This window comes from Hypanus sabinus, chromosome 9 (assembly GCF_030144855.1).
Source record: "Hypanus sabinus isolate sHypSab1 chromosome 9, sHypSab1.hap1, whole genome shotgun sequence".
Taxonomy (NCBI): domain Eukaryota; kingdom Metazoa; phylum Chordata; class Chondrichthyes; order Myliobatiformes; family Dasyatidae; genus Hypanus; species Hypanus sabinus.
In genome coordinates this window covers 57620685-57647402 of record NC_082714.1, presented here as the reverse complement: position 1 = coordinate 57647402, position 26718 = coordinate 57620685, and the positions used below count along the sequence as shown (strand labels likewise).

At 38.3% G+C, this 26718-nt stretch overlaps 1 protein-coding gene across 3 annotated transcripts in view; it reads right to left on the bottom strand.

Annotated features, from left to right (window-relative positions):
• Positions 1-544: 544 nt before the first annotated feature.
• The window catches only part of lmf1 (lipase maturation factor 1), a 649165-nt gene continuing 622991 nt past the window's right edge, over positions 545-26718 (bottom strand). For all 3 annotated transcript variants that reach the window (XM_059979755.1, XM_059979757.1, XM_059979756.1), the window contains exons 8-9: positions 19107-19219; positions 545-2174 (exon numbers count right to left, since the gene is read on the bottom strand). In XM_059979755.1, coding sequence (XP_059835738.1) covers positions 2000-2174; positions 19107-19219 — 288 coding nt within the window. In that variant the 3' untranslated portion in view covers positions 545-1999. The remainder of the gene's footprint in view (positions 2175-19106; positions 19220-26718) is intronic.

Below are 26718 nucleotides of genomic sequence, written 5' to 3'. Positions count from 1 at the left end.
GATGAGCTAAATGTGGACTGAAGATCAATGGAAATACCCTTGATGTTAGTACATCTGAAAACATAAAGGATCTGTATGCATCTTGGATACACAGACAATGTGAAGTCACGCACTAAAATACCAAAGCATATTCTCTCTGTTCCCAGTATAGTATCTGACAGAAGCAGGAGATGAGCAGGAAAGGTCAGTCAGGTATTCACAAGTAGTATGCAGAAAAATTCCTTCCACTGCTGTCACTGTTCTACTTACTATCATTCCAAATTCAAAGGGATTTGGTCATGTTGTTTCATCACCACATAAGGAGGGCATTCATCAATGGAACTGTGCTGTCTCTTTGAACCATCCAATTAGCCCTGCATTCTAACCTTGAGTGATCAAGTTTCTGTACCCTTGCCACTTGGGGCAAAGAATCGTTAACTCAATCCTGTTAAGCATTTCCAAACCCTCCCCTTGCCATCTCTTCTCTATCAAAATGCTATACCCGATTAAAATAGAAAAAAAAACATTACATGGGATGATAATTTCATTGCAAAAGTAAAAGAGGCAGGTGATAAATTCCTTTATTTAATTTTGAAAATACAAAATCCATTTCTGGTTAAAGAGTTGATTGATCAGCAGTAAACCACTTCAAGAGGAGTTGAGTCTTTAGCTTGCCTGGGATCACATTCACAAAGCCACCACACAACCTTCAGGCAGTTCTTTGTCTATTTTCTTCCAGAAAGATGAATCAACATCATAAATCACTGATACTTAGAACAAATGCATTTAAAAGAAGACGGTTCAAATTACAACAAAGTTTTGAATGGTTATGGCCTCCAGAATAAAATCAATGTTCAACTTCAATTCATTCTCTCACTTTGTACTCTGAAGCTATTAAGGGATCAACCATTGTTCGCCAAGATCAAGGATTAAATTGCCCAACAATCCACCTTAACAGCATAATTGATTAATTATGTTATTAAATAAGCAGATAAAACAATGAATGGGGTGTGTATGATGGTTGGTTGTTGGGTCAGAAGGGGTAGATGTGGTTGGGTTTGGGTGTGACTCAGTAGATGTTGGGAGATGGGCTGTTAAGGGATGGGTAGGTGTGGGTATGGAGAAGTAGACTTGGGAAATATAAATGTTAGGGATGGGTAGATGTGGGTGGGTTTGGGTGTGGCTAGGTAGATGTTGGGAGATAGGGATAGGTACGGGTGGTAGTAGGGTGGGTTTGAGTGTTGGGGAGCTAGATCCAACACTCCTTGGTTGTAGCCACACATAACAGTGGGCAACACACACAAAATGCTGCAGGGACTCAACAGGCAAAGCAACATTTATGGAAAAGTGTAAACAGTCAATGTTTCCAGCTAAGACCCTTCACCAGGACAAACCGTGGGTTGAACTTGATTCGGGACAAATCAATGGGCCAAACCTTTTCTGAAGATTGACATAGGAGCTTTACAGGTTGAGATATTGTGCAGGAAACTGCACAGAAGAGAGGTGCACAGAGCAGTTGGTCTAATTGTATGTCAAAGATCCCAGAGAACTCAGTGGAAATAACACTCCACAGGCACACTGGTGGAATGTTAAATGAATAGAGGATGTAGAGTCCACTACTGAAACAACACAGCTCTTCACACATGTGGAAAGAAATGTTCCTGTTTTAGCCGCTTGATTTTTGTCTGTCAAGTGAAGATGCATAGAAAGAAAACAAGAAATAGGTCTGAATTACAATTTCCTGAAATAATGCTTTAAAGAAACTTCCACTGAAATCTGGAAATATTGTAGATATTGGGGTATGAAGATTTGTTGGAGTTTCATCTGAAAACATCACAGATCTTAAAAATGACTTCCACTTTCAATTAAAATATATTAACTGTGTAGGGAACAATGTAATTCCAGTCATTTTGATTCTGTCAGATGGAAATTAGTCATTATGCTTTACGGAATGAAATTATATGTTTGCATCCTGAGGTGCTGCAAGCCAATTGCCTTAGCTCATAAAGGAATCATTGCTTCAGTGGTTGCCTTGAATGGGCCATTTCCGCTCCTGAAAATACCTCTTCAGCCCTTTCACATTGAGAGGTGGAAAGTAAGCACCAATCCGTTTCCGAATCCACCACTTTCCCTCCGCAGCATGGCTGCCACCAGGTCTGCTGAACTTGTAGCGATAGTGCTCTCCCCTTATCCATCTGTTGACATAAACAGATTGTGTCACAGAGGCTAGTTACCAAGCCAAAACAGCAGAAAAAAACAAAACCAACAACCAGTTCGAACAGGTTACTCGGCTTTAACAGTTTGAGTGGGAGATCGAAAAGAACTACTTGCTTCTTTCTCAACATTAAAGTAACACAAGGATTCACGGCAATTCTGTACATTTTTGTGGTGTTGTCACTTTTGTAATGTATGGAATACAACATCCAATATACATTCAGCAAGAATTCACAGAAAACAAGGTAATAATGATCAGATACACCTCTGTGATTTAAGAATAAAGGATATTAGGGAGAGCTCTCATATTGCTTGTTTGAGACAGTTCTAGTTAATGCTTCACGTTCACCTGAGAATACATATTGGCACTTGGTTAAATGCTTGGCCAAAAATATGTTGTGGAGTTCTCCCTTAATACTCTACTGCAGAATCAGTTTGCTTTACAGGTTCCTTTCAACATTAACACTCCCACCTCATTTAGTACCATCAGCTAACTTGAACATATGATATAGAGTGCTCTGATTCAAACTGTTCATATGCATTGTGAATATCTGAGGCCCAATCAGCTGAGAGGTTTCTGCTCTTTTCCACTCTTTGCTTTCTGTTCAATACCAATTTTTAATCCAAATCCAAAATTCTTAGTGCCGTAACTGTGTTTACGTCTGGGCTTGATCTGGGTTTCAGATTTGTAGATCATTGGGATCTCCTCTGGGAGAGGTATGGCCTGTGCAAGAGCGACAGCTTACACCTAAGCTCAAGAGAGATCAATATCTTTGTGGGCTAGAACTGTTGGGGAGGATTTAAACTAGGTTGGCAGGGGGATTGGAAACACAGTGATAGGTCAGATGATGGATCAGTTGGTGCAAAGATAGATGCAATGTGATGAAGAACTGGCAGTGGATAAGGCATAAATGAAATCAATTGGATGGGTTGAAATGTCATTATTGTGAAGAACACAGGGAATTATTTAGAACATGGATTAGTTTTTGGAGCTACAATGTTTTGCAGAGAGTTGACTCACAAGGGCAGGAATGACTGTGGGATGTTCAGGATTTTAAATGTTTCAGAAGAGAGGCAGGAAGGTAAAAGAGGTGGGTGAGTAGCATTAATAATCAGGGATAGTATCATAGCTACAGAAAGAGAAGACATCATGGAAGGATTATCTACTGATTCAGTATGGTTAGAAATCAGAAATCGAAAGGGTGTAATCACTATATTGGGAGTAATATATAGCTGCCCAATTGCAACACAGGAATAGATTGAGAGGCTGACTTTGGAAAGCTACAAAAATAACAGAGTTGTGGTCTTGGGTGACTTCAACTTTCCTAATATTATTGTCGCTTCCTTAGTGCAAGAGGTTTAAGTAGGACAGAATTTGTAGGTGTGTTAAGGAAACATTCCTGGTACAATATGTGAACAGACAGACTAGACAAAGTACATAAATGTCACCATATACATCCTGAGATTCATTTTCCTGAAGGCTTATTCAACAAATTTATAGAATAGCAACTATAACAGGATCAATGAAAGATCAACCAGAATGCAGAAAGCAACAAACTCTGTAAATGCAAATATAAATAGCAATAAATAACGAGAACATGAACTATCAAGATAAAGAGTCCTTAAGGTGAGACCATTGGTTGTGGGAACATCTCAATGGATGGGCAGCGAGTCCAGTTAACCCCTTTGTACAAGAGCCTGAAGGTTGTGGAGTAATAACTGTTCTTGAACCTAGTTATACTAATCCTGAGTTTCTTGTACCCTCAGCGAGAAAAAGGCATGGCCTGATTGGTGAGGAACTCTGATGATGGATGATGCCTTCCTATGATAACTTATTACACGGATGTACTTAATGGCTGGGAGGGTTTACCGTGAGGTACTGGGCCAAATCTATTACCTTTTGTAGGATTTTTTTCAAAGGCATTGGTGTTTCCATACTAGGCCATGATGCAGCCAATTAATACAAAAAACCCCAAGGTGCTTGACACAGATGTGAAGAGGAGGAGGATAACTAGACTGAGGGTAGGACTGATCAGAAATAGTACAGGATAATATGTGCCTGGAGTTGATGGAGGTAGGGGAGGTCCTTAATGAAGCAAACTTCCATATTCACCAGTAATGGAGATCTTGACGTTTGTGAGGACACTGTAAAACAGAATGATGCGCTGGAACATGTTGGCACTAAGAAAGAGGACGCACTGATGATAGTTAAGTGCTGGGGCCAGGCAGGATAAATCGCAGATTACTATGGGAAGTGAGGGAAGAGATTGCTGCACCTTTGGCAATGATTTTTGTGTCTTTACTGTCCACAGGAGCAGTACCAGATGATTGGAATGTGGCAAATGTTACTCCTTTGTTCAAGAAAAGGAGTAGGGTTAACCCTAGGAATGCTAGATCAGTGAACCTTAATTCAGTGGTGGGTAAATTATTGGAGAAGATTCTTAGAGACCTAATTTATGAGAATTTGATGAAGCATAGTCTGATTAGGGATAAGCAGCATAGCTTTATAAGGGACAGGTCATGTGTCACGAGCCTGACTGAATTCAGTAGTTCCATTTATTATTAGAGAATGTATACAATATACATCCTGAAGTTCTTACCCTCCATAGGCATCCTCGAAACAGAAGAAAAACCCCAAAGCCCCCTGCCCCATCCCATGTACAAGCAGCATCAATCCTCCCATCCTCAATTCTTTGAGGATGTGTCAAAGCACACAGATGAAGATAGTGCAGTGAATATGATGTATGTGGGTTTTAGTAAGGCATTTTCATAATGTTCCCCATGGTAAGCTCATTCAGAACGTTAGGAGGTATGGGATCCAGGGATACAGAATTACTTCCCAACAGAAGGCAGAGGGTGATAGTAGATGGAGAATATTCTGCCAATGGTCAGTGACCAGTGGTATTTTGCAGGGATCTGTTATTGACCCTGGCATTGACAAGATGCAGAACTGGGCAGAGAAGTGTCAAATGGAGTTTAAGTTGAAAAAGCATGAAGTGATTTACTTTAGAAGGTTGAATTTGATGGCAGAATACAAAGTTAAAGGCAGGATTCTTTGCAGTGTGGAGGAACAGTGGGATCTTGGGGTCCAAGTCTATTGATCCCTCAAAATTGATGCGCAAGTTGGAAGGGTGGTTAAGAAGGTGTATGGTGTGTTGGCCTTTATTTGTTGCGGGATTGAGTTCAAGAGATGTGAGGTAATGTTGCAGCTCTATAGAACTATGGTCAGACCATGCCTGGAGAATTGTACAGGCAAACACGAGGAAATCTGCAAATGCTGGAAATTCAAGCAACACACACAAGATGCTGGTGGAACGCAGCAGGTCAGACAGCATCTATAGGAAGAAGCGCTGTTGACGTTTCGGGCTGAGACAGCGCTTCTCCCTATAGATGCTGCCTGACCTGCTGCGTTCCACTAGCATTTTGTGTGTGTTGCTTGGAGAATTGTGTTCACTTTTGGTTGCCTCATTACAGGAAGGATGTGGAAACCTTACAAAAAGTGCAGAGAAGATTTATCAGAGTGTTGCCTGGATTAGAGATGTCTTGTGGGGAAAGGTTAAGCTAGGTAGGCATTTTCTCTTTGGAGTGAAGGAAGGGGAATGGTGACTCGATAGAGGGGCACAAGATGATAAGAGGCATAGACAAGAGTGCACCTTTTTCCCAGGGTGGCAATGGCCAATATGAGAGGACATAAAATACTTTTAAGCTGATTGGAGGAAATTACAAGTGGGATGTCAGAAGTAAGTTTTTTTACACAGAAAGTACATGTGATGCACTGCCAGGGTGGTGATAGAAACAGATACATTAGGGACATTTAAGAGACTCTTACTGAGACACATGGATGAAAGAGAAATGGAGGGCTATGTGGGAGGGACGGGTTAGATTGATGATGGAGTAGTTTGATATAGGCCAGCACAATAATGTGGGCTGAAGAACTTGTTCTATGCTGTACTGCTGTTCTGTGTTATTATTTTATTTTATACTATCACAATATACTGTTGTAATGAATTAATCTGTATGGAGGGTATGCAAGACAAATTTTTCACTGTACCTTAGTACATTGACAAAAAAACGAAATACCACCATCACCAACTGTTCTATTTTTTTGATTAAAAGGTATATCCCTTCAGTTACTCATTCTCACTGGACTCCTGATCCTTTAACGTTTTGTGACTTCTTCATTGAAGATAGACACAAAATATTTGTTTATTTACCTCTATACCTTGATCAGGACACCTCAATAAGGTCCTCATCTACACAATCTCTCCTTGTAACTCAGTCCCCAAGTCTGGGTAACATCCTGGCAAATGTGTACTGCACTCTTTCTAGTTCAGTAACATCTTTGCTTTAACGGGTAACAGAAACTGTACATATACTCCATGTGCAGCCTCCCCAACATCTTGCATAACTCCAACATAACTTTCCCCTGAATGGTGAAAGTCTGCATGCCAAACACCTTCTTCATCACCCTATCTGGCATGACGCTGCTTTCATGGAACTATGCACTTGCACATCTGGATGCTTCTGTTCTATAACACCCTACCATTCACTGTACAAATCTTACTCTGGTTTGACCTCCCAAAATGCAATACCTCACATTCATCTGGATTGGAAATCATTTATCAGTCCTCAGCCCAAAAACCTTGCTGATCAAGTTATTTCAAACTTTCTACACTGTCCACGATAGCACATAGTTTAGTATCATCCACTAACTAAATAATCATGCCTTGAACGTTCATACCTCAATCATTTATGTTGTATTTCTCACTAATGTTTTGTTTCTCATCAGATTACTCATATACAATTTTGCCTGTATATTAATCTTTTTTTATTGACATACTGTGCAGAATAACCCCTTCCAGTGCAGCAATCCACCAATTTAGTTCTAGCCTAATCATGGGACAATTTACAATGACTAGTTAACTTAACAGCCAGTACGCTTTTGGACTGTGTGAGGAAACCAGAGCACCTGGAGAAATCACACACAGTTTTGCAGAGAACATGCAAACTCCTTACAGGCAGTGGCAGGAATTGAACTCAGGTTGTTGGTACCATAAAGTGTTGTGCTAAACACTACGTTACTGTGCCGTCTGTTTCCTGGTGTTTTCTTACCAAGTTGTAAAATATTCCTAATGCCAGGTCCTGTTGCTATTTCTGGCAATTTTATAAGTTTCCTCCTTTAATTTAATGTTATGTTAAATTTGTCTTGAAGCTCCTATGTGCAGTATTGTCACCTGTGTAATGCATTGGTGGTCAAGATGCATAACAGAAGACAATGAGTATACTGGACATGTAAAGAATCTAAAATGGTCAAACAGTACGAACATGGAAAATAGTGGAGAAGTAATTATAAACAGAACAAGTTTAACATAAACATTACTTAATAATTTGTAAAAATAAAACAAAATGCAAAATAAATAAGCACTGGATCTACTCGGCAGGTCAGATAGCATCTGATACTGTGATCTTCATTCACAGAAGAACTTGCTATGAATGTGCTTATGCATTCAAAACTAGTATCACAAAGCTCAAGTCAAATCCATTGCTTGCAGCTATCACTGCATTTGGATATTATGTACTTCCAGCTTGATTATTCAGATGCTTGACTAGACATGACTCCTGAGAATTCAGATCACTTCAAATCTCAGGATGCAAACTTGTGCCAAGACAGAATCATAAGCAAAACCTCATGCTAGTCAGGAGTTGGAAATATTAATTATTTAGGAACATCAAAAAGGAATGACTTTTCCTATTTGATGAAATAATTAGTTAACACTAAGTCAACACTTCTGGAAGGTCTTTCTTCCCTCTCCTAGTTCTAGATATACAGACCACATTAAGTCTAATCCTTTGCCAAGATGGTTAGGAGTATGACCAGATGTTCTCGTCTGCAAGCACTGTAAATACTCTTTTTTCAACTAACAATAGGGATTCAATTATTTAGAAATTTTGACAACTGAAAATGCTAAAAGGTCTTACCTGACCTCTTCAGAAACTGAGTGCTACTGAGAGGCTATTCTAGCAATCTCTGGCATTGCAGACTCAAAGAAACCCTGATCATCTGTGGAAAATTCCTTCTCTCAGCAAGTCCTCAGTTTCCAGCTCTTTAGGTCAATCTTCCTAATTATTCCCTTTACAACAATCTGCTCATTCTCCTTCCCTCCTAGGAGTACTTGGGGCCAAAGAATGCAGAGGATTGGATTCACCTAATCAATTAGAGTTACACACTTCATTCCATCTATGACCTTATGATCTTTAAAAGCATTCTGCATCAAAAATTCACCATTTTTGAAATGTTCAAATTGCATGCACATCTTCTTAATACCCACAACACTTTAAATGTTCTTTAGTGAACAATTTTTCTAATTTTCCATTATCACTTAAATTATGTTTAATACAAGTGCTATCAAATTGTACAGGATAATTTCTACTTTAATGTATTGGCTTATGAGAATCAGCTCACTGCTGTCCTCCGTATGCTAACAATATCTGGGTTGAAGGGGCTAAGGATGTCAACAAATTGTGTTCCATCCCTAATTCCCGACTGCCAATCTACATGAAGAAGGAAGAAGGGCCTTCTGCTTGCTAAGTGGGAGAGTTGAGAACTGTCACATACCTGACCCCAGAGAGCTCTTTGGGACTCCATTCAATATTTGTCACCGTCATAGAAAGAGAAACTGATACTTACATGAAACCTTTAAAGTACAGAAGATTCTCAAAGGATATTCACGGGTGTTACCAATCACAATGTAAGACTGAACCATATCAGGAGATAACAGCACAGGTGACAAAAGATTGGTCAAAGAGTTGGATTTTAGTTGGAAGTTAATCTAAGATGTAGGACAGCAGTGGAACACCCAGGAACACTCCATGTCGTCACAGGGAGAATGTGCAATCTCCACATAGACATGGGTTAGAATTGAACCTTAATCCCCAAAAATAAGAGGCATTTGCTCTCCTTGTTATACCCTTGTACTACTTTTTCACAGAAAAGTGGAAGCAGAGGTATGGAATCATTTTAGGGCACAAGTATCGGTAATGGCTTAACATTGTCGCATGTACCAAAATACAGTGAAAGCCTTGTATTGCATACAGATCAACTCATTATGCAGTGCACTAAGCTAGGATAAGGTAAAATAGTAACAAAGCAGAACATGGCCCATGGAATGCATGGGTTTCTTCCGGGTGCTCCAGTTTCAATCACAGTCCAAAGGTGTACGGTTAGTAGGTTAATTCCTATTCCATGCTGTATCTCTCTAAATAAATAAACAGATAAATAAATAAATAGTGTGAAAACTACCAAAAAAAAGTGCAGTGCAGGTAAATGATAAAGAGCAAGGTAAATCGTGAGGTCATAAACATGAGATTCTGCAGATGCTGGAAATCCAGAGCAACACACTCAAATGCTGGAGGAACTCAGCAGGTCAGGTAGCATCCATGGAAATATATAAACAGTTGGCTTTTTGGGCCTGGACCCTTCATCAGGATTGGAAAGGAAGGGGGAAGAAGCCAGAATACGAAGGTTGGGAGAGGGGAAGGAGTATAAGCTAGAAGGTGATAGGTGAAGTTGGGTGGGTGGGGGAGGAAGTAAGAAGCAGCGAGGCAATAGGTGGCAAAGGTAAAGAGCTGGAGAAGAAAGAATCTGATAGGAGAGGAGAGTGGACCATGGGAGAAAGGGAAGATGGAGAGGCACCAATGGAAGGTGATAGGCAGGTGAGGAGAAGAGGAGAGGCAAGAGGGAAGCCAGAATGGGGAATGGAAGAAGATGGAAAGAGGAGCGGGAACATTACCAGAAAATTTTCAGCGTTGTAAGTTTGCTTGTGTTCATATAAATAACAGTAACAGTTTCTTCCCCCAAGCTATTAGACTCCTCAGTTCCCAGAGTCTCTAGTCTAACACCAACCTACACACACACACACTCAACTGAACACCACTCCACTCCCTTTGCAATTTCTGCTCATTTCTTTCTCAATTGTTGCTAAAACATTGTTTACATTTATATCATTTATTATTATATTGTAATTTGCCCTTTACTGTGCCTATTGCCTTGTTTATTGATTATTGTACTGTCTTGCACTGTTTTGTGCACTTTATGTAGTCCTGTGTAGGTCTGAAGTCTAATGTAGTGTAACCCCCTGGGTCACCTCAGGTTCACTCAGCTCGTTCTCATCTAGGGGGAGCAGCCTTCGGCCCCGCCAAACTGGGGAATCAGCTGGTGTGGATGCTGTGTGATGTACCCGCCTCCCCAAAAACAGACAGTACACCATAAGCGATTAAATGAGTACAATTTATAAAGATTACTATAACTAAGTGATTAATAATGATACAGTATATATGAAGAGAAAAAAAATAAAGAAAAGGCGCCAAACTTATCAAAGTCCAAACCACTTCGTGCACAACCGTTGGAGCGCAATTACTGAAGTCTTCTGGCCACCATTCGAACCCCTCCGAACTCCTCGACTCGCAGCTCAGGACCCTCCGAGTGGTCAACCAAGCACATTTAGCTTCATCCCCCCTCCTTCATCCCCCTGCTTGGGGTCCGATCTTCGCCCAGCTTACAGCATTGTGTCCTCTCTCTCAACCCCCTCGCGCCGATCTCCCCAAAAGCCCGTCAACAAAAGCTTACAGACTCAGAAGAAAGAACATTAATCCCCATTTGGTTTACAAAGGAATACAATTCTCATTATCAGTAAATTTTAACCCAAACAAGCTTCCAGCACTCTCTCGCAACAAAGGAGCATTCCTGCTTTTAACAAAACAAAGAAGCCCTTTTGATTACATACACAGTAACAAAGAAAAAAAGAAGAAACCCCCTTTACAGTAGTTTTGTGTTGTTTCATGTAGCACCATGGTCCTGGAGGAACGTTGTTCCGTTTTTACTGCGTACTGGACCAGCAGTTATAATTGAAAAGACAATAAAAAGTGACTTGACTTGACTTGATCACATGATAAAAAAACTGAACCTTTGAATCTTTTCTTTAAAGAGTCTTTTAAGATTTTGAAAGTCAGCAATATTCCGTTCTTATGATGGTGAAACCAGAAATGAATTAACAACTTATTAAGTGAGTTCTATGTACACACTGAATACATAGGCAAAGCCAGGTTAATCTTTCCTGTGCTTTAGAAAATTTTGACAATATATCTGGTGCCTTGGCCTCATTAAAACTGTGTGCTTATATCTAACGCTTAGAATTCCTATTATTGATATTCTCATTCTGAGCAATTTCCATTTAGATCCACCAGGAATGACTGGGACAGGGGGGAGAACTGACTGCTCAGTAACTCATTATAAGTTCTGCTGAAAGGCGCCAAACCAGAAATATCATCTTTTTCACATTCCATAGATGCTGCCTTACCTGGTGAGTAACTTAAGTTTTTGCCTTTATTTTAAATTTCCAGCATCTGTAACTTTTTTAAAATGATGACTAGAATTCAGAAGAACAAGAAATAAAGTCTGACATATTTTTTCATAATGTCTATAAGCAATAAAGAGATAAACATATCTTGGAATTGGCAGATGAAGTGCCAGAGGACTGAAATATGGAAAATGTGACGCACATGATGAACAAGGTTTGTAAGGGCACATCAGACAACTACAGCGTAGTCAGGTTAACCTCAGATATGGGGAAACTGTTCGAAACAACGATCAAGGAAAACATTGACAGACAATCGCAAAAGTTTGAGTTGAGGAATGAGACTACACACAGACTTGTTAAAAACAAATCATACTTGACTTACAAGATTAATGTTTTTGATTGAATTAACAGTGAAGATTGAAGAAGGGGATATGAAAAATATTGTCTATATGGATTTTTAGAAGGCATTTGACATGGTCATGTATTAAAGGCTAGTTAGTCAAGAAATAAAAGATTTACATAACATGAATAAAAACCCTCAATACTAAATGCAGACAGCTGTGTTAAACAATTTGCTTTTCAGACTAGAGTAGGATTCAAAGTCAAAGTCCAGTTTATTGTCATATGCACAATTACACTCAAAGGATTCAAACTATTACAACCCTGAGATTCATCTTCTTCTCAGACTGCCATGAAACAAAGAAAAGAATGGAAACTGTTCAACGAAAACCATCAACCCCTCCCCCCTGCACAAAAACACAAATCATGTGTGTACAGGTGCAATGAAAATCATACTTGCAGCAGCATCTCCAGTACAGAGCATCAAATAAGCAGCAGTCACAAGAAAAACATAATTTACACATAAATTGTCATACAATTTTTACAAGAACAGCAATTTTATAAGGGACAGTGCAAAGGGCCACCTTTATGCTTTGGGTATGGGTGTGAAAAGTAATAAAATCTGCAATTAACACTAAACTTTGAGTTGTGACAAACTAGTCTCCTGTTTCTGCTTACTGATTGTAGGCTGAGTATCATCACCAACAGTGATTACAGATTAGAGATTCAGTGTTTTTTGGGTAAGGCTAGTATATCTAAACAAAAAAAACATTATATAAGGGTATGTCCAAAGCCATGCTATTAGCAACACATAACACAAAGTATAGTCTGCTTTATCTGCCACATTAACCCATTTGATCTCAAACTACCAGATATTCCTTCTTTTTCCACCCATCCCGACCTCACTTCTCTGTTACTGAAAGCTAATATGTTTTCTCTCTTTCCCAGTTAAGATGCAAGGTCTCAGATATAAAATATATTCCTCTCCTACTGTATATGTCTCTTTCCACAGATGTTGTCTAATCTATTGTGTTTTATATTTAAGATTTCTAACATCTGTTTTATTTTTCATTAGGCAGAATGAAATTTGTCCAATACATCAACAGGCAGAAAGAGTCAGTAATTAGCCTTCTAATGTCATAGCTACAACATTGAAGTAAAAATTGAATTTATTGCCTATTATTTAATTCCTGTGTCAGATATGATTAATTTAAAAATAATTTCTGTTGCAAGCCAGTGGGTACGTTATGTCATGACTCATGATAAAGTTGCAACAAATTGGTATTCCATATTAGCTACTGAATTTTATTTTGACTTAGGAAATAAATATGTGGATTTATTAGAAATATGGCATTATTCCAACTCTGAAATTTCATGGCTACTTTTATCCAAGTTTGAAGGCAACTTACTTGTTATGATCCTGCATAAAATGAAAGGTCATCTTCACAACAATCTTCACTCTTCCAGAAAAGAGAGACAAAAGTACAGCTCCACCAGGAGGTGTTGGGGTAAAAAGAGCTAAAGTGAGGTTGAATGGATCAGGCTTATATTTCTTCAAGTTTAGAAGGTTAAGAGCATCCACTTAACGTGATTAAAAAACAGGGTAACACAGACAGAGACAAACTACTTTCTCTGAAAGCAGAAGTCCAGTGTATAGGAGCATAATTGTAAAATTCAAGCTGTCAAAGTCAGCAAAGATTTGAAGAAATAGTCCAGTGAATTCTGAACTGAGTTTGAAAGGTTTTTGTTAAACCAGAATACAAACAGATGTGAAACCAAGGTAAGCATGATTCTAAACACTGATTCTTCTTTACTTAGCTGAAGCTCCAGCTTGGATCGTAGTAATGACAGTTTGGATAGAGTTAACATTGTTTCGGAGCTGCACTCAGTATTAAATTTCACTAGCCAGGCTCACACATTAGGAATGGTCTTTCAGATTCTTTTGCACAATTTGGGTATAGATACCAAGGCTGGCTTTATTGTTTATCCCCTATGCTGCAAGAAGTGGTGGCAACTGGTTTTGATACTCTTTTACCTAGATACTCCAGAGGATGGTTGAAACTCTATACATTGGTATGGGGGCTGGATTCTGACTAAGTAAAAGGAAAAAGACATGGAAAACCTCTCTGGGTTTTACAACAACCTGGCACTTCTCAATTGGATTTACTGAATACCATTTACTTATATTTTCAGAGCAGCAAATTCAGATTCCAGGATCCAAACTGCTTCTGAAAGATTTGAGCACTATGACTAAAGAAATTAGATCTATATTCTCTCAATTTTACAAGAAGGGTGATTTTGTTGAAATATGCACAATCCTGACGGGGCACAACACGGTAGACGTTAAGCAACAAACAACTCTCTGGAAGAACTCAGTGGATCAAGTAGCATCCGTGGGTGGTTAGGAACTGTTGATATTTGGACCCAAAACTTTGACAGTTCCTTTCATGATGCTGCACTCACCAAGTTCCTCCAGCGTGTTGTTTATTGCTCCAGATTCCAGCAATTGCTGTCACTTGTGTCTTCAGGGTAGATGCTGAGATATTTCTATTCATGGAAGAATCTTGAATGAGGGGACAGTGTTGCAAGATTAGAAAGTATTTATTTAAAAATTGATGTGCATGGGAATTCTGGATTTCTCTACCCTGGAGTTTGAGGAAAAGTGCTCATTTGGTGTATGCATTTCTGAAAGAAGGGAAAATTGTGGGTTCTGGGAAACTGGCTGAGAGGGTCTATATCTGCTCCTATTTTAGTATGTTCTAACATGTTCAAATTAGTGCAGCAACAGAATTATTCCTTGACTGTCCTACAGCAAGGTTTGTAGTTCACAGAGGGATGGTATTTTAATAATATCTCAATTGCAGTCAAGTTTCAGAATGAACTTCAAAGAATATCACAGTCATAAGTGAGAGAAATGGACTCTGCCCAATAAATCATGGGTACATCCCTCTCCACCACTGGCAGTATCTACAGGAGGCATTGTGTCAAGAAAGCAACATCTATTGCGAAAGTCCCCCAATATTTGGGCTATTCCATGCAGGAGATACAGAACCTGAAGTCCCACACCACCAGGCTCAAAATCAGCTTCAACCATTCAGTCCTTGAACAAAGTGGCACAATCCTTATCACCAGACAACACTATGACCACTTTGATCAATTACACTAAAATGGACAGTTTTTTATTGTAATTTAATTCTTGCAAAAATGATACTTATGGTTTCTTGTGAATGCTGATTGTATGATGCCATATGCCTGTGATGCTGCCACAAGGATGTTTTCATTGAACCTGCACATATATGACAATAAACTTAACTTTGATTTTGACTGTTTATTTTGGAAGAGGTGAAATACGTCCAATGCTTAAAGAGTTAAAACCTTTAACCCATTAATTACTGATCATATGGTTTTATTACAATAACTGGCTGCAAAAATTGCAAGATAACTTGGATCAAGATTTGTATAGACGTCTTGCTTGGTTAAATACAGATTAATTACTGTACAACAGCAAGAACAACTTTAAAAACAGCTTGATCAACATTGCTTTTAAAATTTTCAGTACCCTTCTGAAAAAACATCAAAAAGGGTAGAAATTATTCTGAAAAGTTAGATCAATCTTTTAAAGAGTAGCTAATTACCTGGGAAAAAAAAACTTACAGAAGAAAAATGCAACATAAACTAAAAAACACGTGGCTATATTCGTAACGTTATGCTTACTGCTTAAGACTCCCGACAGCTGGAATTAATTCCAGAGGGTAGCAGCTGCTCCTAAACAGCAGCTGGGAGGTTTTGGAGGGAAAACGTAATCATGTCTTGTGTCAGGATTAATGGTCCAACAGGAAGTTGGACACTCAAGAGCAAAATTGAGCAAAGCAGGGTTTTACATCTTCTCTACTTACGTGTAGTTACTGTAAGTCCAAACGCCCCCGACAAAAAGTTGTATCCTCTTTATCTCTAGTCTTTCTGTCTGGTTTTTAAATTACTGCATGTATGCTCCAACAACTGCTATTGCTTCAAGCTACTCTTATGAGGATTATTTCAACATTGCTTTATGCTTTTTTTAAAAATATATAATATAACCACAAATCATTTGTTAAAATTTAGTCTGTGAGTTATGTCATGGGGATGTTGGCTATTTTGCTTTGCTGTTCATATTTTTTTCCCTTCAGTCTCTCTTCAGCAAATGTTCCTGGCTAACAGAATAAAGAAGTAACCACATTAAAAAAAAAGAAAAGAAAAAAGAAAATAAGTAGGTATAAAATAGAAAAGGGAAAGGGGAAGGGAAGAACAAAAAGGAACAAAAGACAAATAAGAAAGTAATGAGGAGAAAAAACAATGCCTTTCATGATCTCAAAATGATCAGCTCTTCAACCAACTCTGTTTTGAAAGCACTGCTGTAATAAGGAAGGTCAATTAGCACACAGTGATTCCAGCAAAAGCAATGTTAGATGAAGAGGAATTAATGCCAAGTGTATATCTTTCTCTTCTTCAAAAAGAGGTATGGAATGTTGTATATTTAGTGAAGAAATTTTCACCTTTCATCTGAAAATTGGCATTTGGTCAATGCGTCACGAGGTGTTTTATCAACCTAGGTGTTTCTAGGTGCACAGGCCTCAGGGAGGCCTGGGACCCTGAATCTCATAAAGCAAACAGAACCAAGGTCAGTATTTCACATTTAGGACAACATATTCCATTGGAATGCTCCCATTTCCCCATTCCTTCATTTGTTAATCTCACTTCAGCACATCCTACCAGCCCAGTTTACACAGAAGTAGTAATGGTGTCAAATGGTTAATCGACAAGGCCTAATCCTGCATACAGTGGGTATCACATCAATCCAAGAGCTGGAATCAGCATTGGCAGCAAACCTCTATAAGTTAGAGCTGAGGTCTGTCTCCACAACACAGATTACAGTTGAAACTTCCCCTCTCCATCATTGTAGTATCCACATGAGGCACTGCCTCAAGAAGACAACAACCATCATCAAAGATCTCCACATTCTGGGTCACGGCATTTTCTCACGGCTACCATCAGGCAAGCGGTAGAGAAACCTGAAGTCCTACACCACCAGGTACAAGAACAGCTACTTCCCTTCAATCATTTAAAATCTTGAACAAACCAGTACAACCCTAATCACTACAGTTCAGCAACACAAGGACCACTTTCATCACTGTACTAAAATGGACTTTGATTTTTATTTCATAATTGGTGATATTTAGAACAAAAAAAAACAAGTTTTCACAGAATTTTTTCTTGTAAAAATTGTGTACAATTTTATGTTTAGAACATATAAGATAGAACAATGCAACACAATAAGGGACTTCAGCCCACAATGTTGTGCCAAACTTTTAACCTACTTTTAAGATTAATCTAACCCTTCCCTCCTAAATAATCCTCCATTTTTCTATCATCCATGAACCAGTCTAAGAGTTTCTTAAATGCCCTCAGAGTATCTGCTCATGCAGGGTGTTCAACATATCGACCAATCACTGTGTAAAGAACTTACCTCTGGCAAACATTCTAAGCTTTCCTCCAATCACCTTAAAATTATGTCCCCTCGTATCAGCCATTTTTGCTCCGGGAGAAAGGTCGCTGGCTATCCACTCTATCTATGCCTCTTATCTTGTACACATTTATCAAATCTCCACTCATCCTCCAGTGGTCCAAAGGGAAAAAAGCCCTAGCTCAGTCAAAAATGCCCTCTAGTCCAGAAGCATTTTGGGAAATATCCCCTGTACCCTCTTCAAAGCTTCCACATCCTTCCTATAATGAGACAACCAGAACTGCACACAATATTCCAAATGTGAGCCAACCACGGTTTTATAAAGCTACATTACGTCATGGCTCTTGAACTCAATCCCCTGGCTAATAAACGTCCACACATCATACACCTTCTTCATAACTCTATCAACTTGCATGGCAAATTGGAGAGATCTATGGACATGGACCCCAAGATCCCTTTGTTCCTCCACACTGCTAAGAAACTTGACTTTGACTTTGAAACCTTAGGTCTTCCTGGCTTGCATAGTTTTGTAAATCGCTGATATAACTCACTGAAGTACCGGATGTGTGCCAATGGTGCCAATCAACAAACACAACCACTGTTGATTGGTGAAATAGGTGCCATGAGCACTGTTATTATTAAACAGCTTAAACTTCTATTTTAAATTAGTTACTTCTGGTTCTTCAAGAACAGAAATACTACAGCTAGTAAATTTTTATATTAAATGGACATCGAATAATTTGACACTGTATCATGTACCTTAAAATATTAGAATGACTCAGGTCAGAAACGCAAACCATAAAGCATGTTCAATAATCCTACAGCAACATCAGCAAATGTCATGTCTGGCCTTTCACTTTCATTCATTCACTAAATAAACAAACCATGGGCTTATAGTCATTTTTTTGGGTGCTTTTTCTGTGTGGTATCGTCTTACCCTTTTTTTTACACTGGGAAATGAATCCCCTGAAAACAAATATTAAAGTTATTTAACAACCTGTTTATACACTTCATTCTCATTCAACGGTCTCCCCATGGAGTATGTTGGCTCCATGTTGCCGGTGTTATTAGGCCCAGTCTAATTACAGATCAATTCGGCTTTTATACTCATTCTCTGCATCCCAGATGGAACTTTAGCAAACACTCAGGACCAGTGTGTAAGCAAAAGCATAAAATGTCCTAACTGTTACCTTTTATTTAAAAAAAAACTTAGCTGGTGTGCATCACAACAGATGAAGTAATGATCAACTCTTAAAATACCGTTAGTGAGTGAATTGCAATCCACAGCACTGTATGAACACACAAGGGACTATAGATTCTAGAATCTGGAGCAAACAGGCCTGATGCAGGGTCACAATTTAAAATATTAACAGTTCTTCTCCTCCATGGATACTGTTTGACCCACTGAGTTCTTCCAGCAGACTGTTGCCGCAGCATTTTATCTTTTGCATACACATATAAATAAGGAACTGTGGTCTAGATCTTGGAAATCCCTGCCTAACAGCTCTGCACAAACTGAATTGGGTGCTTCAAGATGGAAACTCACTAACTACCATCTTCGTAGGGGTAATAAATGTTTGCTCTGCCTGCAAAGCCCACAATCAAAGACTGAATTTTTAAAGAAAGCCAAATGAGAGATTAATAGATTACAACGAGGAGACATTTCACCGTCAAATCAACACAAAATGATGGAAGGAAGCAGGGTTAGGACTTCTTACCTTGGTGGTCCTCCATCTTGAAATGGGTTGTATTCCATTAGTGACATTACAAGGCTATCATTCATCAGAAGTCGTCCAGCCAAATGGATTAACCATTCATTTTGTTCATAGGTCTGGAAAAATAATAGAGACAAAACAGAATTTATTAATACAGACTTTGGGCCAAACTGACCTAATACCTCCTCTTGTGGCTCAATTTAATTCTGTGCAACACCTTATGCAGCACACAAACACAACCTGCTGCCTTTGACCGATATCCAGGATTGTGTTTTAATGTTGTAGGAATGTGCGCCTAGAAATTAGATTCCATGGTATTAGTTTGCTAGCCCAATGACACTGAAAATGGGTTGTAGACAAAGTGGAATGCAAGTGTAACTGTTTCAGAGTCACATTGTGGCACTCAAAAATTCAGCTGGGCACGGTTAAGCAAGAAGTGCCCTTGTACTCTGAAATACTTTCTGCATTTGAATGGAATTCTCCAGAGAACCGTCAGGGCTGCGGAAAGGATTATTGGTGTGAAGCTGCCCTCAGTCCAGGACTTCTATGCATCTAGAGTCAGGAAGCGAGCAAGCAGCATTATTGTAGACCCATCACACCCTGGACATCACCTGTTCCAATTCCTTCCTTCTGGTAGGCACTTTAGACCACTGTATGCCAGGACAAATCGGTACAAGAACAGTTTCTTTCCGTACGGCATCAGTCTTAGGAAGACTTGAATTTTAGTCTATTATAAATCAAGTCCACCTGTACATTCAATGAGGTGAACCTCATTGTATATAGTTTATGATTATTTGCACTATTGTTTGTGTTTGCTTTTAATTCTGTACAGAGAGAGATCAGGGAAACTGGCATTAAATTCCCTGTATGTGTCCTCATACTTGGCGATAATAAAGGATTCTGATTCTGATTCACATTATTGTCTGTTCAAAGCTTCTTTAATAGCTTTGGAGAGAGGAAGGTTGGGGGTACTGTGCTGGGATCTTCACCATTGGACAATGCAGGGATAATGTGCATTTCTGATACAGTGCAAGACAAGAATCATCATCCAGTAAATCCCTTATTTATCCTACAAATTTATCTTCCCCAAACTCCACTTGCATGCACTAATGTCTACACAGCACCTTCTCCAATTTTCCAATCTTCTTCATTGTATCTGCAAATTCCCTTAAATTCAAGTCCCTAACATCTAAACTGTTGAGGCCCATCGTGGAGGTCTTGATCTCAGCAGTGTCTCAGCTTCCAGAACCCATCCTACCCCTATTTTGACAGCTTCTCTATGTCTCTCATCACCTTGACCACAACATGAAGCACAACAGTTCCACTTTTGTCTACTGATAATAAAAATCTTGGGTTAGGGTGAAATTTTTATTTGACTGTTAATAACCATCAAACTGCACCTTAGCTTCTGATTGGCTATGTTAATTAGAGCATCATGAGCATAAGAGTGCAGAGCAGCCAAGAAAGAGGAGGGGCTCTACTGCATTAGGTGTGCTTTGTGGCCATTGAGGTGGGTGGAAAGAAGAAACAACTTTAGCAACATGCCCAAACATATTGGCCAGCCATGAACAATTCCTACCGTCAGCATCAACAAAAACTCTTTGATTGTGATGTACTGAAGGATTATATAAACATATATGCTACCAAATAACACAAAAGTTCTACTCTATTTAGAGACACAGCACAGTAACAGGCTCTTCTGGCTCAAAGAGCTTGCGCCACCCAATTATACCCATGTGGCCAATTAATCTAATAACCTGTACATCTTTGGAATGTGGGAGGAAACCAGAGCACTGGACAAAATACTTTTGGTCACATACAAACTCCTTGCAAACAGTGGTAGAATTAAACCCAGGTCATTGGCGCTTAACAGAGTTATAAAAACATCTATAGTTGTGCCATGGAGAGCATTCTGACAGGCTGCATCACTGTCTGGTATGGAGGGGCTACTGCACAGGACCGAAAGAAGCTGCAGAAGGTTGTAAATCTAGTCAGCTCCATCTTGGGCACTAGCCTACCAAGTACTCAGGGTATCTTTAGAGAGTGGTGTCTCAGAAAGGCAGCGTCCATTATTAAGGACCTCCAGCACCCAGGGCATGCCCTTTTCTCATTGTTACCATCAGGCAGGAGGTACAGAAGCCTGACGGCACACACTCAGTGATTCAGAAACAGCTTCTTCCCCTCTGCCACCCGATTCCTAAATGGACACTGAAGCTTTGGACACTACCTCACTTTTCTTAAAACACAGTATTTCTGTTTTTGCACATTTTTAAAAATCTATTCAATATATGTAATTGATTTACTTGTTCATTTATTTTTATGTTTTTATTTATTTTTTGTTTTCTCTTTCTCTTCTAGATTATGTATTGCATTGAAATGTTGTTGCTTAGTTAACAAATTACACGTCACACGCCGGTGATGATAAACCTGATTCTGCAGAAATGGCTACTCTAGCTCATATGTTTTGGTCATGTGTAAGTTTAAATAATTTTTGGAGGGATGTGTTTGGAATATTATCTAAAGTTATAGATATGGATGTTCAACCTAATCCACACAGCAATTTTTGGGATTATTCCAGAGGAAGCAAACAAAGTGTCTGCTTCTGCCCAACATGTGATAGCATTTTCAACTTTACTGGCTAGGAGAGCTATTTTGCTACATTGGAAAGAATCTAATCTGTCTACTGTTTTCTATTGGCTCTCCTCCATTATGTCATGTCTAAGCTTGGAGAAAATTAGAAGCCGGACATTTGATACATCCTTTAATTTTGAACAAGTCTGACGACCCTTTATTCAATATTTTCACATGATTTAATTTATTTTTATTTATTCATTCTTCTTTATTCTCTTTGGGGAAAATCCTTATCCATGAAGGTTCAGAGATGACTGGAAGGATGTGTTTTTTTTCTCTCTTTTTTTTCTAATTTTATCCTCAATTGGACTGCCCAATCTTTCTTTTTCTTTCCCTTTTTTCGTTTTAGTTTAGTTAGTGGGTTTTTTTCCTTATCCATAACATTTTAAATTTTTTTTATGATTGTTATGAGGAGTTGTAGTTTTTTTGTCTATTGTATACATAACAACATAATATTTTACTTATTTGATTTTGATATTATATACTTTTTGTTTTTTCTATTGCTGTTTATATGTCTTTTATATTATCTACTTGTTAAACTCCTCTTCCGATTTGTATATTCTTTATTTGGAAATTAATAAAAAAGATTGAAGAATAGTTCCGATTCTGATATTAACTGCCATTGGATTTTGGAGATTTTCTGGTCCCCAGGTTCTTTTTGGAGTCCAAGAATGAGTGAAACTTGGTTTCTTCATGATTGTTTATTTTAAAGTTTAAGCAAAGGAACCGATACTAAGCAAACAAAAGAATAATGATTCAAAGGAGATGAAAAAGGTGACTTAGAAAAATCTATCACCTTTATAATTCAGATAAGACAAATTCCATAGATAAGAGAATCCAATCAAAGACTATATAATCGTAGCAAGTGTGTAATGTACTAACACTTAGCCAACTAAAAATGAAAAGGTGACAAACCATTATGTAACTACTATACTGCATTTCTGCCCATAAGAGGGGACAAAACACCACATATTGTAAAAAAGTTTATGAGTTTGTTAAAAATACAAATTGTGTCAGTAAAAAAGAAACTACAGATTTAGTCTTCAACAAATATCTAATAAAAAGCATAAAAAACCGATTCCAACACTGCTATGCTACCATTGGATAGAGAAGCTTACGTGATATTAACCAGATCAACTCAAGTCCATTTTGCTAGCAAGTCTACTTAATGAATTTGATGATCTGGTAAAAGAATATTTAAAAGCTGGTAAAACAAAACATATGAGTTATTCCAACTGCACAGGATTGGGAGTGGTTGAAGCAAAGACACCAGATGCGGAGAAATAATCGGAATCAACAACAACAAACTTTTTATTACAAATTTGCAATATTGTTTTTGATCATTAATCAACACCATCCAAGCAGCAGATGTAGTTCAATGACCTAGTGGTGTTTTGCTTGTATAAGATCTTAGGGTCAATCCCAACATTTTAAAGGTAAAAAACTTTTAAGAATCACCAGATGTCATATCCTATATCCAACTCAGCCTCACTGCACCAGAGACCTGTGTTGATTCCTGACTTTGGATTGCATCCCTGTGGAGCTTGTGGACCCCATGTATGCATTTGTAGGTTGATAATCCATTTTAAGTTGCCCTCAGTGTGCACGTGAATATTAAGCCATAAGATGTAAGAGCAGAGTTAGGCCATTTGGCCCATTGAGTCTGCTTTGCCATTTCATCATGGCTAATCCATTTTCCCTCTCAGTCCCAATCCCCTACAAGACCATAAGATAGAATAAGGACATTTGGCTCACTGAGCCTGGCGGATGTGAGGGGTAGGGGGTTGTGATTTATGAGAAGGTGGGGAAAATAATAAAAGATTCAGCATAGGTTGGGTGTAAGTGGATGCTTAAGGATCAGCATACACTCTATGAACTGAAAGTTAAGTTTCCATCTCTTTATGACTCTGTAACTCCAAATTTACCTTTTTAAAAAAAATTTAATTCAATTTTCAAATAGGTTGCAGAAAGAGAAAAAAAAATTATCAACCCTTCCCCCCTCCCCTAACATATCCCTATAGAAAAAGAAAAGAGGGAGGGAGGGAGGGAAGGAAGGAAGGACAGAAGGAAAGAAAGAAAGCCTGGATATTGGAAGATCCCCACATGCTCCATGGAGCTCATAATAGCTTTAGTATATATATTTATTCTTTTCCCCAGATAACCAATAATTTTATCTTCGGAGCACCTATAGATTTAATCCTATCTTCTGTAAATAAGGGCACCAAATTTTCAGAAATATTTCATATTTATTTCTTAAATTATAAGTAAATTTTTCAAGTGGAATGCAGCTGAAAATTTCATTCTTCCAATGATCTATACTTAAGTATGAATCCAATTTCCAAGTAACTGCAATAGCCTTTTTGGCTACTGTCAATGCAATTTTTATGAATTCTTTCTGATATTTATTCAATTTGGATTTCGGTTTTATCCCTTCAGTATCACCCGGTAAAAATAATGTTGGATTATGTGGAAGTTGTGTTCCAATAAAACTCTTAAATTTGTCCAAAAAAGGTTGAATTTTAAAACAAGACCAAGTAGAGAGTAAAGAAGTACCAATTTCTTGATTACATCGGAAACATTGATCAGATAAATTTGGGTTTAATTTATTTATTTTTTGTGGTGTAATATATAATTGATGTAAAAAAATTATACTGCACTAATCTTAACCAGACATTTGTTGTATTTGACATGACATGATATGGAGATGAGTAAACAGACTTTGCGATGTAAAGAATATGGTACCGCTGTTTGGCAATTTGATTGAACAGGGCAGCAGCCAAATCTTCAGATTTCTGTGTTTCCTGATTGCACTACTCTCCTGCACTTGCTCACCCAACACCATCTTTGTAGGACTCTGATGTACTGAAGAATATGGAGTAAGAAGAAATGCGCTACTGTGGGAAAATGTGGAGGAATTTGAGAGATCTGAGGATGTTAATGTTTTTATGCAATTACGGTTTACTATCCCTCCCTATCAGACTCTTGAACAAAAGCGGATAACTGCACTCACTTGCGTATCTATTGAGATGTTCCCACAACCAATGATCTCATGTTCAGGACTCTTTATCTTGTTATCTCATGTTCTTGTTATTGATTGCTATTTATTTATATTTGCTTTTGCAGTGTGTTGTCTTTGGGTTGATCTTTCATCGATCCTGTTGTATTCTATTCTGTAGATTTGTTGAGTATGCCTGCAGGAAAATGAATCTCTGGTTTGTATGTGGTGACATGTATGCATTCTGATAGTAAAATTTACTTTGAACGTTGAGAAATACTAAAAAAAAATCAACAGATGGATAACAGTCTTTTTTAATCCTGATACAGTCTTGATACAGCCCCTTTGCTCTAAATTAATAATCTATGTTAATTGATTTATATTAACTTATGTTTGTCATGTTTTCAATGTGCAAAAAGCTCATTTTCATGTACAGTAATGGCACCATGTTCATGTATATGCCTATGACAATAAATTTGAACTTGCCTTTACAGATGCTGCTTAACCCACAGAGCTCCCCAAGCAGTTTTTTTTTGCTCCAGATTGTGTACCTAGCCTTTTCTCCGTGTTCCAATGATAAAATGAACACTCCTATCTGTGTCATATTTTATAGGAAGGATGCCTGCAGAATGATTGTAGAAATTCACCATGACTGGAATACTTTCCATAGAGGATTAGTTTATCTACAAACTCTAGAGATGATGTAGGACTACAGCAGCTTGAATCTGCAATGTTTTAAATTTGCCAAGGAAATTACATGAACTCTCATGTGTTGATTATCAAAAAAACTAACAACCATGTGAGCTCTAGGAACTTCAACATTATTGTTAATATCATGATTTTAATATTAAGTGCTGAAACATACATTAAGACTGATGAAAGCTGAATCTGGAGAGAAAACAAACTATTATTCAGGGCTGGGGAATGATCTCAGTAATGTTGCTTCACTGATCGAAAACATTTGTTTAAGGATTGTATAAAAATATGAATTGGAATAACAATGTTGAAATAGCAATAATAAAAAGTTAGAACACTAATCTAGCAGCTGAAGTCTTTCCAATAAACCCAATCTCCGATTCACTTGAGATGAAGAGCAAGCAGCAGATGGACAAAGGATAGAAGGATGTGTTGATGGAATTGGATGGAAGGAGGTTAGACCATAAACATCCCTCTATCCAACTTGAATGATTAGTTTGGCCAGATAAGTTGAGTGATATGATACTGTGTGCTTTGTACCAGAAACAAATATTTCTCCTGTTTCTTGCAGAAAAGGAGGCAAGATATGAATGAATAAGAAATGGAGGAGGGAGAAATGGTGTGTCGGAACGTGCATGTCTGTGTGTGAGAAACAATCTGTGAGAGAGTAAGTAAGAGAAGAGGTGGGGCTAGTGATAGCAAAGAGGAGTGAGACAGAGAGACAAAAGATGGCAAGAGGAAAGATAATAGTAATACCCAAGAGAAGGAGTCTACATTGGCCAAGTATTCTCAAACCCGATGTAATCTCCATGTTTTCAACATGTGATCATCCACTTTTGCAACTGTTGGTTTCCAGAGTTATCACTATCTATGCTCCCAAAATCCACCAATCATATTCTTTTCCTTATCGGATCAATCTATGATGTTTCAATTTTGTTGGCTCAAGGTCATCTGACTCACCTGTCTCAGTTTCTCAAGCATGTATCAGTATTGCTTTACAGCACTCCCTTCAGCCTTGTGACCTAGGTAATGTATTTTGTTCTGTGTGACTTGGACTGGTTTAAACCAGTTCAAGCAGTTCAGCCAAACACTGGGCCTTGACAACCAGATAATAGATTGTTCCTTCTACAAGTTACGTTGGCATAAAACATCCCAATCAACTGAGGTAATAGGGGTTGCAGGATAATAACAGAAGAAGAGCAATGGAAATGAGAAAGGGGATTGGTATATTATCAGGGAAAGCAGCCTTATTACATTGCCACAAGATTTAAACTTTTATTTAAGAGAGAAGTT